This window comes from Oryzias latipes, chromosome 16 (assembly GCF_053564925.1).
Source record: "Oryzias latipes strain Hd-rR chromosome 16, Olatipes_Hd-rR_3.1".
Classification (NCBI taxonomy): Eukaryota; Metazoa; Chordata; class Actinopteri; order Beloniformes; family Adrianichthyidae; genus Oryzias; species Oryzias latipes.
Window position 1 is genome coordinate 21,165,303 of NC_136252.1, and position 16,925 is coordinate 21,182,227.

General features: G+C 37.7%; 2 protein-coding genes and 1 long non-coding RNA gene across 5 annotated transcripts; all 3 read left to right on the plus strand.

Moving 5' to 3' along the window:
• The first annotated feature begins 1,616 nt into the window (after window positions 1-1,616).
• LOC105355933 (extracellular matrix protein 1) lies at window positions 1,617-6,187 on the plus strand. 2 transcript variants are annotated; one of them, XM_011485267.4, is made up of 7 exons: window positions 1,617-1,971; window positions 2,715-2,756; window positions 2,864-2,917; window positions 5,045-5,263; window positions 5,341-5,534; window positions 5,657-5,741; window positions 5,881-6,187. In XM_011485267.4, the coding sequence occupies exons 1-7, from the start codon at window positions 1,825-1,827 to the stop codon at window positions 6,046-6,048; spliced, it is 909 nt and encodes a 302-aa protein (XP_011483569.1). In that variant the 5' UTR covers window positions 1,617-1,824; the 3' UTR covers window positions 6,049-6,187. The 2 variants fall into 2 exon arrangements, with proteins under 2 accessions (XP_011483569.1, XP_011483570.1); XM_011485268.4 differs by lacking the exon at window positions 2,715-2,756.
• On the plus strand, window positions 2,968-3,903 carry LOC144984393 (uncharacterized). The gene is made up of 2 exons (XR_013648037.1): window positions 2,968-3,036; window positions 3,695-3,903. It is a non-coding gene; the product is annotated as an uncharacterized LOC144984393 (long non-coding RNA).
• A 419-nt stretch (window positions 6,188-6,606) lies between the features above and the next one.
• On the plus strand, window positions 6,607-11,956 carry LOC101172843 (extracellular matrix protein 1). 2 transcript variants are annotated; one of them, XM_011485269.4, is made up of 12 exons: window positions 6,615-6,765; window positions 7,607-7,648; window positions 7,779-7,832; window positions 7,957-8,028; window positions 8,106-8,150; window positions 8,856-8,891; window positions 8,995-9,245; window positions 9,514-9,719; window positions 10,434-10,704; window positions 10,782-10,972; window positions 11,230-11,317; window positions 11,457-11,956. In XM_011485269.4, exons 1-12 carry the CDS (start codon window positions 6,696-6,698, stop codon window positions 11,589-11,591), a joined length of 1,461 nt encoding a protein of 486 aa, XP_011483571.1. In that variant the 5' UTR covers window positions 6,615-6,695; the 3' UTR covers window positions 11,592-11,956. The 2 variants fall into 2 exon arrangements, with proteins under 2 accessions (XP_004077935.1, XP_011483571.1); XM_004077887.5 differs by lacking the exon at window positions 7,607-7,648 and having other exon boundaries at window positions 6,607-6,765.
• Window positions 11,957-16,925: the final 4,969 nt, after the last annotated feature.

A 16,925-nucleotide genomic window follows, 5' to 3' on the forward strand; every position in this document is an offset into this window, starting at 1 on the left:
GTTTTGTACAGGTAAAATTGAAAGAGATTTTTCTGCAATAAATACAAAATTGCCATCCTCGGTACAATCAAGTTGATTTGACCAAACAGTTTCAAAGGAGACTTTTTTTTTTTTTACTCTGACCCTTCATGTCAACATGAATAAAGACAAGTTTTTTATGCTGGAGTGGAAGAAGAGAAAAAGCTGTGGTCCACAAAGGCAAGGTGTGGAGACTGCATTCTTCTGTAATTTGTCTTTTTTTAAGCCCAAGATGTTTTATGGAGGTAGCCTTAACCATGGAGTTGTGAGAGAAGGTGAGGAATTGAAGGCACCACTTTGCCTTTTAAAATTTCTGAATTTTTACAAAGTAACTTAAACACGGGACAGACTGGCATCCCTGAGGATCAGGTGGGAATGATGGATTTTTTAAAAGATTTTTAATTGGAAATCATGCAGATTTTGCCACATCCAGAAGAACTGAGGTACAATCCCAACTTTTTATTTCTATTCCTTGCGTCTTTTTCTTTTTGTCAGGAAAAGTTAACAATTACGTCAAATATATTTAAAAAAATGTTAAAATGTTAATAAAAGAACCTTAAAACCTTTGTTTTGGTCAATTCAATATTAAATGAGGACGTTTTAATCTCTATGCATTGATCATGTGACAACAGTAGTAATTTTTTGAACTTCCAAATGCAAAATCTACAGTAAACATTAAAACTAAAAAAATATTGATTCAAATTTGGAAATTTGTCTTAAACTAAATCGGGCAAATGGAGCAACAAAGCAAAAGATGTTTTTAAAGGTTTTCTCTTAACTTACTTTAAGTCACATTTTTTGCAGCATCTCAACACAATACAGTGTGATTAAATATGCTCAACTGAATGAATGTGTGGTCTTCATCAAGGTAATGTCTCATCTAATGTAGACTTTGAAGGTGAAAACATACATTGTTGCCATCTCATCCGGTCTTCGCAGATTCGGATGGTTCAGGACACCCAAAAATGAAATGTGCAGTTGGGAAACGAAAAGACACACAAGAGTCAGCATTAATTTTAAAACCTTTTGCAAAAGGGGAGAGGTGGAGAAACACGACCTGTTAGGCTCTGTGGCTGTCCGCTCTCTCTGTCCTCAAGGCAAAAAGCCTTATTTTGTTATTCAGAAAGGGAAGATGAAAACATACAAAATACGTCATTAAAATGGTGTGTTTTTTGTCTAGTCTGCATTGCAGGTGTCGTGGCTCCATAAACACTCCAGTACAGAAAGAAAACAGAGACCAAAAGTCAAAAACAGGCCTACTGGTGACCTCGGCACATAGTATCTATTACTGAAGGCAGGAATCAAGCATATTTCTGCAATACAATATACATGCATATATAGAATCCATTAAATGCATAGTAACAAAAACATAGAAAACATAATAGAACCCATGTAATGCATATTGAAAACATCATAGAAAATGTTATGGAACCCTTGTTGACCTCCACAATATCTTAATCGCACATTCCCAAGAGGGAAATCCCAACACCTGCTTTTGCACACCCTTTCTTTCTCAATGTGTTTGTGAAGCGTTGGGTTGGAATCCTTTTAGCACCGCTAGTTTGATTTCAGATGGTGCCTGCTGTTTAAGTCTTCACCTCATCAACCAGCCTGATCAGAGGAGGAAAAAGGAGTCATCCTCCTGCAAGCGCGCAGCATCAAGAGCCTTCCAGCCAGCCTGAGGCTGTTTCCTGTCAGACAGCATCCAGATGAGATCTAGACTTGCAAAAGTTCCCTGTGAGTCATGTTGAAAACTTCCTTTCCTCCCCGGCCTTTCTCCCCCTCACTCCTCCCCATCCTGCGTGCATGCAGTCAGCAGCAGTCCTCCTCTCGGCTCTGATCCCAGCAGAACTTCCAGCAGGACCGACGCGATCTCCTCAGGAATGGGCTCCTCTTGGGTTCTGCTCTGCGCCATCGCTTTGCGCTTGGTTCTGCGGGGCGCAGCTTTCGAAGGTCGGTGCGCTCGGGCTCTTTGTGGTTTGCAGGGACTGTTGCCCCCCCCCCCCCCCCCCCCCCCCCCAGTCTGGCTCCACAAAAGTGCGTCACAGCTGCGGTAAATCCGCAAACAGACTTCTGTCCATGAAAACATAAGAACAAACAAAAAAATCTTTAGGTCCTGTAAAGAAATTATTAAATACGTTTACTCGATGGGCAAGAGTGACATGATTATTTTTTGTTAAATTATTGGAAGAAAAACCTATTTATTTTATTTTATTTTAATTATTTTCTTTTTTTTTTTTGCTAAAATTTTAAGCAAAGTAAAAAGTAGTACACGTTAAGTTTATTTTATTAAGTTTGTTTTATTAAGTGGACCAGAGTAGTTTTACGTATAGTATTGCAAGTATAAGTATATAAATCATGTAGTGTAGGAAGTATACTAGCTAAACACTTCAAACTAAATTGAAATATTTTTAAGGGTGCAGTTTATAGATAGTACATGAAGGATATACTTCAAGTATACTGCTTCACTTTTGGTATACTTGTAGTATACTTTAGTGGACTCTTTTGCTAAGGGGACAGATTTTTAAAAGTAGTTTATCCAACAAAAAGCTTTAAACAATTAAAAAGAGCCCAGTGACATTGCTGCAAGAAAAAATTAAATGAAGCAGCAAGAAGATTCTTGTTTTTCTTTCTGTTTCCTCACACACTGTTGCACACACACAAGGGTTACATAACTTTAAACTGTTTTTTTCCAGATCAGTGCTATGGGATTCCCAAACAACTGGAATAACAACCATGTGTGGATGTTTGAGTAACACTTTACCTGTTAATGTTAATATAAATTGATATACACAGTGAAATGATGAGAAGTTGGATTGAGATTGCGTATGTTTATGTTTTCCAGTGCAAGATCAGCGCCTCTTTGAGCAGCGTCCCATCACATTTTTCCCTGAAAAAGGTGTGGTTGTTCTTCCATCTATCTTCCATCCTTTATTTCTACAACGTAACATCTGATGCTGTTTTGCTTTCCAGCACTCCAGCGACCAATAATTACTTCATTTGAACCAAAGAGAAGAGGTTATATTGCTTTGTTTTTATTATACCTCTGTATACATACATACAATATTAGTCATTCAGGATCCTTTTAATGAACAAAAAGTAAGAAGACTTCTATTTTTCTGTTAGGGGTTTTCACATCTATTTAAACTGTGATTCCAAGACAAGGATGGGATCCACCTTTCCATAAAAATAAGTGGTATAGAGGTAGCTTCCCCCTTGGCCAGCCCTCAGCTAACATTATTGAAGCCATCTGTGCCCATGGAGCTTATCGTCGCGTCTTTCTTGCTGATGGCCCATATGGGCGCAGGACTGCTGCTGTCAATAATGCAGAGTCCTGGTTTAGCATTTGCTGTCGTCAAAACCAGAAGTTGCAGAATGACACAGTGTTGTGCTGCACCACACAAGCAGTAAGATTTTCACTACTCCACCTTTATTTTTGGTGTCCTGCATGACTCAGCTTCATTTGGGAGTTTCGAAATAGAGAATTAGACATACTGGCTTCAGCATTTACGACAGCTAATGCAAGATTAGGGATTATTTGTAACTGTAGTGTAAAAATCAAAAATGTTGTCAAAGTAATTATTGGATTAGGTGCCAGTTTTGGAGCTTCATTTGCTTAAATTGCTTTGCTGCAATGTTGCTAAGGCAACCATACTCTACTCTTTCTGTTCTTCAGTGGGAACTCTCAGTGAAGTTGTTCTGTGAGGAGGACGCGTCAGTCAAAGGTTTACTTTATGAGTGTTGCAGGTTAAAAGGCAGCTTCAGACTAAAATGTTTTAATGCCGATTCTCCGAACCCAAACTACGAACCAACACAAAAGCGGCCAGTGTTCTTCAACCTTCGTCTCAAAGCAGAGTTCAACTTTGATCCCAGCACCTGCTAAAGGTTTGATAAATGGATGAACAATGCAACTTTCTATGTCTTTTATTTGTCTTGAAAAGATAAACCAAGCTGATTTGTAATAAGATGAAGAATTGCTTTGTGGAAACAAGCAAAGTAAGAAATTGTTGTTTTATTTCTCGCCATTTCTTTATTCTTATTGCTGTAGTTCCACTGTACAGACAAGTAACATAACCAACAAAGCATATCTGACCGTATTAAAAACCGCCTGAAAATCATGTTTGGTGTTTATGGTGTTCTCAACATGTTCTTGTGGCATTTATCTCAAAATAGATGAGAGAAATGCCACAAGCTCCATGCTACGCTCCATTCGGATCCATCTGCTTGCGGACAATTAGATCCATGTACATCTTTGTTTTCCTTGTCAAAATTTTACAGCTGAATAGCTTCAATAGTGCTCACAATTTTGTTTTCACCAGTAATTTAAGGTTGGGGGTAAGGGGCTTTAAGCTAGAAGGAGAGCTTGTTTTGTTAACAGTAAATAGCTGGATGACGAGAAATGAGGGCAGGCTTACCACCAGTGGTCCTGTCCACAACTCAAAGGTGAACTTCTGATAAACTCCTGCTGCTTTGCAGAAACAATGTCCAAGAAATAACAGTTTTCTGATTTTGTAAAAGACGAAAGATGACCAGGGTGGGACTTGAATGACGTAGAAGTTTATCTTTATTAATGAAACACAAAAAACAGGATCTAAGGGTATAACTATATGCACACTTCTGCAAAAAAAATACATTTGAAAGTGAGTGGTTTTAGAAGCCAAATGTAAATATTTAATTACGATTTCCATGTTTGCTTGACCCAAAAATGTATTCATAAGGTTGTGCAGGACAGTAGATAAAGCATAAATGAAAAAAAGTAAATAAGCCTTAGGATTTTGATGTTCCATCCTTACATAAAAAGCATGTCTACTGTATCAATAATAATGATAGATAATGAAGCTATAGGTTCTTCTTGTCAAAATGACAAGAAGAACCTATAGCTTCATTAATAATGATAGATAATGAAGATATAGGTTCTTCTTGTCAAAATGACATGTTATTGTTTTCATTCATCAAAGAGTCTTCAAGAATTTGCATTTGTCTTAAACATGACAGAAAAAACAATAACACATCGTTCACGTCCCAGAAGATTGACATGAACTTTCCTCTTGGACAACCCACGGCGGACAACATTGAGTCGCTGTGTCGCAGGTGGAGGCAGCGGCCCTTCTATTCCTCCAAGTGTTTGCAACGTTCAGGCCATGAGTTTGCGGCTCGACAAGCTAAGAGCATCAACAGTTTGGACAAGGAATTCAGACAATGCTGCACTACGAGCGATCACAAGCTCAACTATGCTTCTCAGAAGGTAACAATAAAAAAAACAAAAGCACAAACATAACAAACACAAACGCTTTCTGATATGACTGTAACTCTGGGTTTCAGTGGCGTGAGGAGGTGGAGAAGTTCTGCTTGGTAGAGAAAAAGCATACAAGCTTCGGGTGTTGCTCTGGTGATGATCCGTCTGTCTGGTCAGCATGTTTCAAATCGATGTCTCCAGATCCACACTATAACAATTCAGTCCATGAAGCGCCGTCATTCAGTGAACTATGTGAAAACACCACTTCTCTATTAAACAGGTAGAGTGGTGCTGTCTGTCTTGTCATCTTCACAGCTTGTATTTTTTGTTTCATTCTGTGCTCAAATCATGTTTTAAGAATATCCAGTAAATTTGAGTGATGATGAAATTGATTCTGTGTAGCATTCCGACTAAATCTCGTCTAAGGACCTTTCTGAGGGAATGCTGCACCGTACCTGTACCACTCAAGACCATCTCCATCACAAAGGTGAGACAGCATGACGAAGATGAAGTACCATCTGACACAAAAGATAATTTCACACAGTGATGAAAGTTATGGAGGTATTTGCTTTAAATGTTGACATGATTACAATTGTTCTCATGTGGTCTTCTGTCAATTTGATCAGTTCAGTGAGATGTCCCAGGACGCGTGTTTGATAGGAGAACCTCCATCTCCTGATGTCAAACTTTGCTGCAGTCTCATGCACGAGGTCGCTGAAGAAACTAACGTCAGGCAGAAGAGGAAAATCTGCCCAGTCCCCTCAAAGCCTCCCATGTCGCTGGCATTCGTCTAATGAGGAAAATTCCATTTAGTCTTGAATAATGATGCTTTGGAACCACTAGATTGGGATTTCTCATTGTAAGGAAATGAACTGTTCTTTTTGCAAATCTTATTTTTGGCTAAACTCCCATAAATATCACTTTAAGACTGTTCATTGTATTTGCTGCCTCTAACAATTCAAGCTTCACAATATTTTGTGTTAAATGCAAATGTCAGATACAGGTAAAACATCTGCTATAACCAGTGTTTGCTCAGCTACATACCAGTGAGTTTAAAGTTACAGTACAGACGTGATGTGTGCCAGTTCTGTGTTACTCTTTAACATTTTTATGATTTTAATTTCAAGTAAATAAACTGATGCTGTTACATCAAACATGAGTGGTAGAATATTCATTTAGACTTTCAAATAGGAATATACCTTTTTATTTAAAAACAACAACAACAACAACAACAACAACAACAACAACAACAACGGTGTTTTCAATTTAAATGTTTCTTTCTTTCTTTCTTTTTTTAAAAGTTTTTAGAAGTAGCAAACCCCTCCCTCCCCTTTCTCCCCCTCACTCCTCCCCATCCTGCGTGCATGCAGTAAGCAGCAGTCCTCCTCTCGGCTCTGATCCCAGCAGAACTTCCAGCAGGACCGACGCGATCTCCTCAGGAATGGGCTCCTCTTGGGTTCTGCTCTGCGCCATCGCTTTGCGCTTGGTTCTGCGGGGCGCAGCCTTGGAAGGTCGGTGCGCTCGGGCTCTTTGTGGTTTGCAGGAACTGTTTGCCCCCCCTCAGGTCTGGCTACACGAATCTGCCTCACAGCTGCGGTAAATCCGCAAAAAAAAAAAAAAAAAACTTATATCCTAGTTTGTTAATACTTTCTGTTTTTTCTATTGGTGAATATCAAAGTTGATTCATTTTTGTCTTGTGATTCTGTATATTTTCAATGAAGATTATTGAGAGGAGAAAAACTTGTATACAAGGAAAAAACACTTAAAAATAAATCTTAAGGTCCTGCAATGCATAGAAATATTTTTTTAATTAATTCACGCGATAGGCAATGACATGATTATGTCTGTTTAATTCTTGGGGGTGGGGTGGGGGCATGTTTTTGCTGTTTTTTAAGCTAAAGTAAAAAGTAGTACATGTTAAATTTATTTTGTTGAGATTATTTTATTAAGTAGACCAGTGTAGTTATACGTAGTATAAGTATTGCAAGTAAGTATATAAATCATGTAGTGTAGGAAGTATACCAACTGAATACTTCAGACTAAACTGAAACATTTTAAGTGTGCAGTTTATAGATAGTACATGAAGGATATACTACAAGTATACTGCCTCACTTTTGGTTTACTTGTAGTATACTTTAGTGGATTACTTTTTTTTAAGTAGTTTATCCAACAAACAGCTTTAAAACAATTAAAAAGAGCTCTGTGAAATTGCTGCAAGTAAAAATTAAATGTAAATAAGTGAATTAAATAAAGTTGCAAGATGATTCTTGTTTTTCTTTCTGTCTCCTCCTCACACACTGAACATGATGCACACACACAAGGGTTACATAACTTTAAACTGTTCTTTTCCAGATCAGCTCTATGGGATTCCCAGACAGCTGGAACAGCAACCATGTGTGCATGTTTGAGTAACACTTTACCTGTTAATGTTAAGAGTAACACTTTACCTGTTAATGTTAATATGAATTGATATACACAGTGAAATGATTAAAAGTAAAGATTGCGTGTGTTTATGTCTTTTCAGTCCAAGATCAGCGCCTCTTTGAGCAGCGTCCAATCACAGTTGTGTTCGGACAAGGTGTGCGTGTTATTAAGTTTGTATTTGGTGATCCGAGCTTTTTTTGTGTTTTATACATGACTTTTTTTTTATTTTTTATTTTTATAATAATGCAAGAAAAAACTTTTGAAAATCTGTTTTTCAGAGATGATCTATGATGATCATTTTTTAATGCAGGAAGAGGTTGATTTGTCAAGTTTCACTGACCTCCACGAAGGTGATCTACCTTTTCTTCCATCTATCTTCCTTCTTTCATTTCTACAACTTAACATCTGATGCTGTTTTGGTTTCCAGGGCTCCAGCGACCAATATTTCCTTCATTTGATCCAAAGAGAAGAGGTTATATTGCTTTGTTTTTTATTATACCTCTGTATACAAACAAATATTAGTCATTTAATTAAGGTTCTTTTATTAGTTTATAAAGGTTTACATGGAACTGGACCCTCATTTTTATCAGATTTACTTTTAGTCTATGACCCTCCCAGAGCCCTCAGGTCCACAGGTGCAGGTCTGCTAGTGGTCCCAAAGGTCAGAACTAAAACCCACGGCGAGGCCTCCTTTCAACTCTGTGGACCTCGCCTGTGGAACAACCTGCCTGAGGACGTGAGGGCTTCAGCCACTGTGGAGGTTTTTAAGAAAAAACTTAAAACACATCTTTTTAGTAAAGCTTTTATATAGTTTGTACTTGTCCACATGTTTTTATTTGATTTTATAAAATTTTAACAGCTAATTTTATTTGTTTTTATCTTAAAGGAGGGATGTGTATGTGTTGGGTTTTTGTGTGTTTTTATTAATTCATTTATTTTAATATTATTTGCATTTATTTTTATTATTATTACATTCTTTTTACTTTGTTTATTATTTTAACTAATATATATATATTTTTATCTTATTTGTTTTATTCTTTTTTTGGGAAGCACTTTGAGATGCTATGAAGCATGAAAAGCGCTTTATAAATAAAGTTAAATTTGAATTTGAATTTGAATTTGAATTTAGGGACATTGTAATGAACAAACAGTAAGAAGACTTCTATTTTTCCTTTAGGGGTTTTTACATCTGGAGTCATGATTCCAAGAGGAAGTATGTATCCACTTTTCTCTTCTATTTTTTCCAGAATTTACACTTCCTTAGCAACAGCCCTAAAGAACAGTCTGATTTTAAAATTGATGTCTGTTCCTCAAAGGTCAACCAGCTGTTGAGCAATATCCTGTTAGCTTCCCCCTTAGCCAGCCGTCGGCTAACAACATTGAAGCCATCTGTGCCCATGGAGAGCATCGTCCTCGCTACCCTCAGTCGTACTTTCCCCCCTCTGGTTACAGCAAGTTAAAGCGCATGGCTGCTGCTGTCAATAATGCAGAGTCCTGGTTTGGCATTTGCTGTAATCAAAACCAGACGTTGCAGAATGACACGGTGTTGTGCTGCGCCACACAAGCGGTAAGATTTTCACTACTCCGCCTTTATTTTTGATGTCCTGCATGACTCAGCTTCATTTGGGAGTTTTGAAATAGAGAATTAGACATACTGGCTTCAGCACTTACGACAGCTAATGCAAGATTAGGGATTATTTGTTACTGTAGTGTAAAAATCAAACATGTTGTCAAAGTAATTATTGGATTATGATCCAGTGTTGGAGCTTCATTTGCTTTAATGTTTTGCTGCAATGTTGCTAAGGCAACCATACTCTTCTCTTTCTGTTCTTCAGTGGGAACTCTCAGTGAAGTTGTTCTGTGAGGAGGACTCGTCAGTCAAAGATTTACTTTATGAATGTTGCAATAAAAGAGGCAGCAGCAGACTAAAGTGTTTTAATGCCGATTCTCCAAACCCAAACTATGAACCAACAGAAGAGCTGCCAGTGTTGTCCATCCCTCACGACTCAGAGTTCAACTTTGATCCCAGCAACTGCCCAAGGTTTGATAAATGGATGAACTATGCAACTTTTTATCTCTCTTTTTTCTTCAAAGAAAGTTAAACTAAGCTAATTTGTGATAAGATGAAGAAACAAGCAAAGCGAGAGATTGTTGTTTTATTTCTTTTTATTTCTCGCCATTTTTTTAATTGCTGTATTGTTCCACTTTACAGACAAGTCACATAACCAACAAACTAACAGGCCTTAAAATCACATGTTTAGTGTTTTTGTTGTTCATAACACGTTCTTGTGGCATTTCTCTCATGATGGAGGACATATTTAAAGAAAATCAAACTTAAAATTGCATTTCTGTCACATGGAACTAACGACAAGACACAAGCTCCATGCTCTGCTCTATTCTGATCCATCTGCTTGCAGACAAGTAGATCCATGTAGGTTTTTGTTTTCCTTGTTAAAATTTTACAGGTGGATAGCTCCAATATTGCTCACAATTTTTGTTGCACTGGTAATTGAAGGTTGGGGGTGTGAGGGGCTGTAAGGTAGCAGGATAGCTTGTAAACAGAAGGATGACGGGAAATGAGGGAAGACTTACTCCGCCAGTGGTCCCGTCCACAACTCAAAAGTGAATTTCTGATGAGCTCTCGCTGCTTTGCAGAAATTATGTCCAAGAAATAACAATTTTTTTATTTCTTAAAAGATAAAAGACTCTACAAAGTCTCTTGAAGAATTTGCATTTCTGCATTTCAACATGACAGGAAACTACTGACTCCAAGATCAACGACAATAAACAATAAAAATGCATTCAAGAAGATTGACATGAACTTTCCTCTTGGACAACCCACGGCGGACAACATTGAGTCGCTGTGTCGCAGGTGGAGGCAGCGGCCCTTCTATTCCTTCAAGTGTTTGCAACGTTCAGGCTATGAGTTTGCGGCTCGACAAGCTAAGAGCATCAACAGTTTGGAGAAGGAATTCAGACAATGCTGCACTACGAGGGATCACAAGCTCAACTGTGCTTCTCAGAAGGTAACAATAAAAAAAACAAAAGCACAAACATAATAAACTCAAACACCTTCTGATATGACTGTAACTCTGGGTTTCAGTGGCGTGAGAAGGTGGAGAAGTTCTGCTTGGTAGAGAAAAAGCATACAAGCTTTGAGTGTTGCTCTGGTGATGATCCGTCTGTCTGGTCAGCATGTTTCAAATCGATGTCTCCAGATCCACACTATAACACTTCAGCCCCTGAAGCGCCTTCGTTTAGTGAACTATGTAAAAACCCTACTATAAAATACAGGTAGAGTGGTGTTGTCTGTCTTGTCATCTTCACAGCTTGTATTTTTTGTTTCATTCTGTCCTCAAATCACGTTTTGAAATTTCGCTCCTGTGCTAACTTTGGTATATTTATGTTGAAGTAGCTGCCGTCACATTGATTAATATGCACTGTACTAATTTGAATTAATAAAATAAATAAATAAATGTTTTAAGAATATAAAAGCAAAATCTAAAATTGATCCAGTAAATTTGAGTGATGATGAGATTGATTCTGTGTAGGCTTCCGATTGATTTTCCTCTTGAGACCTTTCCAAGCGAATGCTGTTCCCTGTCTGTACCACTCAAGAGCATCTGCTCCAAGGAGAAGGTGAGACAGCATGATGAAGATGAAGTCCCATCAGACACAAAAGATAATTTCACACAGTGATGAAGGTTTTGGAGGTATTTGCTTTAAATCTTGATATGATCACAAATGTTCTCATGTGGTCTTCTTTCAATTTGATCAGCTCGGAGAACCTCCATCTCCTGATGTCAAAATGTGCTGCAGGCTCCTGCACAACATCGCTAAAGCAACTAACCCCAAGAAGAAGAGGAAAATCTGCCCAATACCTGTAAAGGGGATGTCACTGGCATTTATCTAGTGAGGAAAATTCCATTTAGTCTTGAATAATGATGCTTTGGAACCACTAGATTGGGATTTCTCATTGTAAGGAAATGAACTGTTCTTTTTGCAAATCTTATTTTTGGCTAAACTCCCATAAATATCACTTTAAGACTGTTCATTGTATTTGCTGCCTCTAACAATTCAAGCTTCACATTATTTTTGTGTTAAATGCAAATGTCATATACAGGTAAAACATCTGCTATAACCAGTTTTTGCTCAGCTACATACCAGTGAGTATAACGTTAAATTACAGACATGATGTGTGCCAGTTCTGTGTGTTACTCTTGATTAACATTTTATGATTTTAATTTCAAATAAATAAACTGATGCTGTTACATCAAACATGAATGGTAGAATTTTCATTCAGATTTCAAAGGGGAAAGTAAGTTTTTATTTAAAAAAAAGGGTTTTTAATTTAAAGGTTTCTTAGTTTTATGACCAGCAAACAAGAGCTATAGAATACCAGAGTGTAAACTTGGTCATCCTGACCAACAGATTCTGTTTATTGGGTTTTTACTCTGAGCCATCAAGAATGTCAACAGATCTTTTAAACATCTCGACTCCCAAACGCACCCGAGCCAAGTGTTTGATGCTGAGGGACGACACGAGGAAAAGCTGTGAGCTGATCCTCCTGGTTTTAAAAACTGTGACCTACAAAAGCAAAGAGCGTTGACTCATTTGGTAAGCGAAAGTGGTTTTTATTTGCCGATTGAAGGAATTCAACTCTGCGTGGGAGATGGTGAGGAGTTTGAGGCATCTACGTTTCTCTCAGGAAAAAAGAATTCGTGTGAATTAACAATGAACTCTGGAAGCTAAAACTTTTTGGCTTAGTTTTAGAAATATCAAATGTTACATTGCTGCAAAATGGTTAATAAATCCCCAATAAAGCAAAATTTCCATTTGTTTGTTTGACAGGGATGCCAGTTGTTAATAATAATAATGAAAACCTTATAGAGCACCTTTTAAGATAAAAACCGCAAAGTGCTTCACAATAAAACACAACGCAAAGCACAGACAGTAAAAACTGAATTTTACATTTCTTTTAATAGTTTATAAATGTTTTAATAATCTTGGGCCTTTTATTTAAATGATATTCTTTTTAAATATGAGCCCTCGCGGACACTGAGGTCCTCCGGTGCTGGCCTCTTAGTTGTTCCTAAGGTGTGGACCAAAACACTTGGTGAGGCTTCGTTCTGCCATAACGGTCCTCGCCTGTGGAACAGCCTGCAGGAGAGCCTCAGGGCAGCAGAGACTGTAGAGGTTTTTAAGAAGAGACTCAAGACCCACCTTTTTAATTTAGCTTTTAGTTGATCTTATCTGCTTATTTATTCTATTAGTTTTAGTTTATGCTATTTTATGTATTTAATTTCATTTTATGCATCTTATTGTCAATTTTATGTTTCTACATACATCTTATGTATTTAATTTTAGCATCTTATAAGATTTTAGCCCCAGTATTTCTTGTGGGGATCTTTTCTGCCAGGGCTTGCCGGCTTGGTCGGTGGTTGTTGCAGCAGTTGTCGCCCTTGCTCGGGCAGCTGGAGTTTATCTCTGCAGCTTCACAGCTGTGAAGTGGACCTCGTTGTTGTCCCAGTCTGGGTGGGCACTGTGGCGATGTTCCCATGGCCAGGCTGGCTACCAGTATGAAGAGATTCCCAAAATACTGTTTCCCAACGGAGGGGAGTGGGAAGGGTAAAGGATGGGTTGGGTTTTTATTGTGATATTGTGTGATTTTTGTTTTAAATGTTAAAGCACTTCGAGCTGCGCAATGCATGAGAAGTCCTTTTTATAAATAGAGTTTCATTTGATTCGATTTGAATTAGGATAAAGCCATTTTAAAAAGATATGTTTTTAGCTGCTTTTTAAAAGAAAACATGGAGTCTACAGACATGAGGCTGAGAGGGAGGGAATTCCAGAAGGATGGAACCACTGCTGCATAGGCTCTGTCATCTTTAATTTTTAACCGGGTTCTCTTAACAGCAAGCAGACTCTGGTCACATGATCTAAGGCACCTGCTGGGAGTGTATGGCCACACAAAATCTTTTCTATAGATCAGTGCTAAGAGCTCCATATGAAAAACCATTATTTTCAAAACGCACATGGAAACAGCTGGGGAGCCAGTGCAGCTGGATTAGTAATGGGGTCACGCGGGAATACTTGGAAGATTTGGTTAAAAGCGTTGCAGCAGCATTCTGGACAACCAGGAGTCGTTCATGAGATTTTTTATTTAGACATGTTTGGAGTTGCAATAATCAAGATGAGAAGAAATAAAAGCATGGATGAGCATCTCCATCTCAGAACACCACACAATTGGACTCAGTTTGCCAATGTTTTTTAAATGACCTGGCTCTGGAGTTACCCCAAGGTTCCTGACAGAGGGCTTAATAAAGGAGACAAGGGGACCAAAACTGAACAATATCAGAAAAAATCTATTTTAATAAGAATGTAGTCATTTTTAGACAGCACTGCATTTATAAACTCAATAAACCAGATGGTATTATTATTGATAGATTTAATCTGTTCATTTTTACAGTTAGCGACTGTACTATAAACATATATTAATCACATTTTACCATTTTTACAAACACCCTATTCCTTTTCATAATTTTAATATGAATGCTGTAAGATGTTTGATAAAGTTCTTTTAAAAATCTATTTAAAATCAAAACCAGACAGACACCCGATTTATTATTTTGTGAGTAAAAGAGGCAGATCTGATAAATGACCACAGCTCCAATGGAACTGAGGTCTCATGGTTGTGTATTGTAATCTACTTCGGGTCCAAATAACACAACCACACTGGATATTACACTTGTTGCTTCTCTAGTTTCCCACAAGGTCTATATTGGGATTCAATACAGATTTCTTTTTATTCTATATAGGCTTTATAAAAAAGTTTTTAATAAAATATTTAAGACATTTAAACCAAATTATATTAAATTTCAACATTCAATAAATGTCATAAAACAAATTCAAGGCACAGTTATGCATAACTGTTTATTTTATAAATACATAAATCTTAAAAACATTTGTGAACCAACAAAAAAGAAAAATATAAAAGTGTTAATCTGAACTGAAGCCATATTCAAGGCTGTGGGACTCCAGTGAACCACATTAAAACCTATTATCCACCACTGCAGTCAAGTTGGAGCAGCCAATGAACTTTTCCACAGGTGGCCAGCCAACTGGTATTTTTCCAAAAGCACAAAAGATCTAAATATTTGCACAATTTACTTTTGTTCTCTCAGAATCTGTCCTTATTTAAGTTTTCTGATTTTTGCTTCAGTGATTTAGAATATCTGACATTCGAGGCTAGTGTGTATATTCCCTGCAGGTTTTTTTGTGGCCAATAACTGAAACTTTTTGTCCACTTTTTTTTTGTTCGTTTTTTGTAGCATTATTTGATTTATGTCCTACTTCTGTTCACGAAACCGTTTTCTGTAGAAGCCTTAGAGATGATCCCGGCCACATGTGGATGAAGGCAGGGATCTGTCACAGGGTGGAGGGTCCACAATCACACACTGTCACATTCACACGTAGGGACAATTTAGATTAACCAATTAACCTATGAAGCATGTTTTTGGACGGTGGGAGGAAGCCAGAGTCCCCACAGAAAACCCACGCATGCACATGGAGGACATGCAAACTCCACACAGAAAAGTCCCCCATTGATGTTCTGGTTCAGGTCCCCCAGCTGGGACTTGAACCGGGGGGCCTTCTTGCTGTGAGGCAAGAGCGGTAACCAGTGTGCCTCCGTGCAGCCTAACACATGCCTCAGATAAATAATGATACACGTTCAGAATTGGCACAGTCAAAGACCAGATATCAATCCATCCATCCATTTTCCAAACCTGATTTATCCTTTTTGGAGTTGCTGGAGTCTATCCCAGCCACTCCTGGGAGTCCCTGCAATGGCAGGGTCCAGCCTGAACAGGTTACCAGTCAGTCCCAGGGCCAACATCGATGCGTTTGCAAGGAAAGCACAGCCTTGATCTCTCCCAGGCCACTCTTTAATGACTCGTTCATTTATATTTGCACAGCTTTCCAAAGTGGGTATTTTCACTACAAAAACGTTTCCACATGTGACACAACAGATGAAGCTGCTCGACAAATTCTGGTTTTTGAGTTTTGGCTTTCAGAACTTTTAACATTTCAATACAAAGTAACACACACGCACCCACACATAAAAAATTATGACAAACTTGTGTTTAAAAAAATGTACTGAATCTCCTGTGTGAAAGAAAAGGATATTAATGGCATAATGAAAATAAAAACAATAATCCTTCAATAATTTCATTAATTTCCCAAAGCTTTGATTTTTCTTCAAAGAAACACAACAGTCAAACCAGAGGAGCCCAAAACATTGCTTACACTGCAGAGATGATGCCATGCACATAAGAAATGGTAAAATCTCAGAATAAAGTTAAAAGCTTTGGAGCATTTTTAGTTTTGGTCAAAGTTTTTTTTTATGAGCACTATTAAACTACTGAAGCCAAAAACAAATATTTTCTATATAAAGTGTAGTTATAGCTCAGTGCAAATCTCAAAAACAGATTCAAATGTTTTTTTCTTTTTGTTCAAGCTTAGTGGTTTCTCTCTTTGGACTTAGAGGCAGCTCTTGGGTTTGATTTGTGCTTCTCCAGTGGGAGGAATTAAGATTTTCTACAAACACTCATTCTCAAAAAATGTTGTTTACAGTAGCATCAGTGACCTAGGCTAAAATGTTCCAGCAAAATGTTCCCAAACCTTCAGTTAAACAAAAAGCTGTCAGTATTTTTAGTCTGTCAATTTTAGTAAGGGTCACATTGGAGAAGATGCAGAATCCATCCATCCCTTTTCCACACAGGCTTGTGCCTGATCAGATCTTTTTTTGTTTTTACAATGTTGAGAAAGACACATTCGATTGACCTTATTTTAATAAATAATAATTAATTGTTGGTTTTGTTAAATTCTGTTCAAATTCATGGAAAAATGCAGGCAGACTGCAGATAGTGATTAAAGTCTGGTTTAACGGTCGCACACATTTTAAAGGCTTTTAATCGACGCTCATGTCACACTGTTTAGAAGTTATTTGGAGATTTTTAAGCAAATGTTTTTATTTCAAATTTCATTGGAGATTTTTGAAAATGTAATTTATGTCCAGATGAAAGACTTCCTCTTCTCCACCAGACAAATCTCCTTCAGAAGAAGGTTTCCAGTGAAAACAGCCCAGTGACTCAATCTTTGTCCTTCTACACAAAAGTTGCTGACAAAAGATGGATTTTGGGAGAAGTGTTGTGAAACACTTCCCCTTTTTTTAAACAAGCCCTGG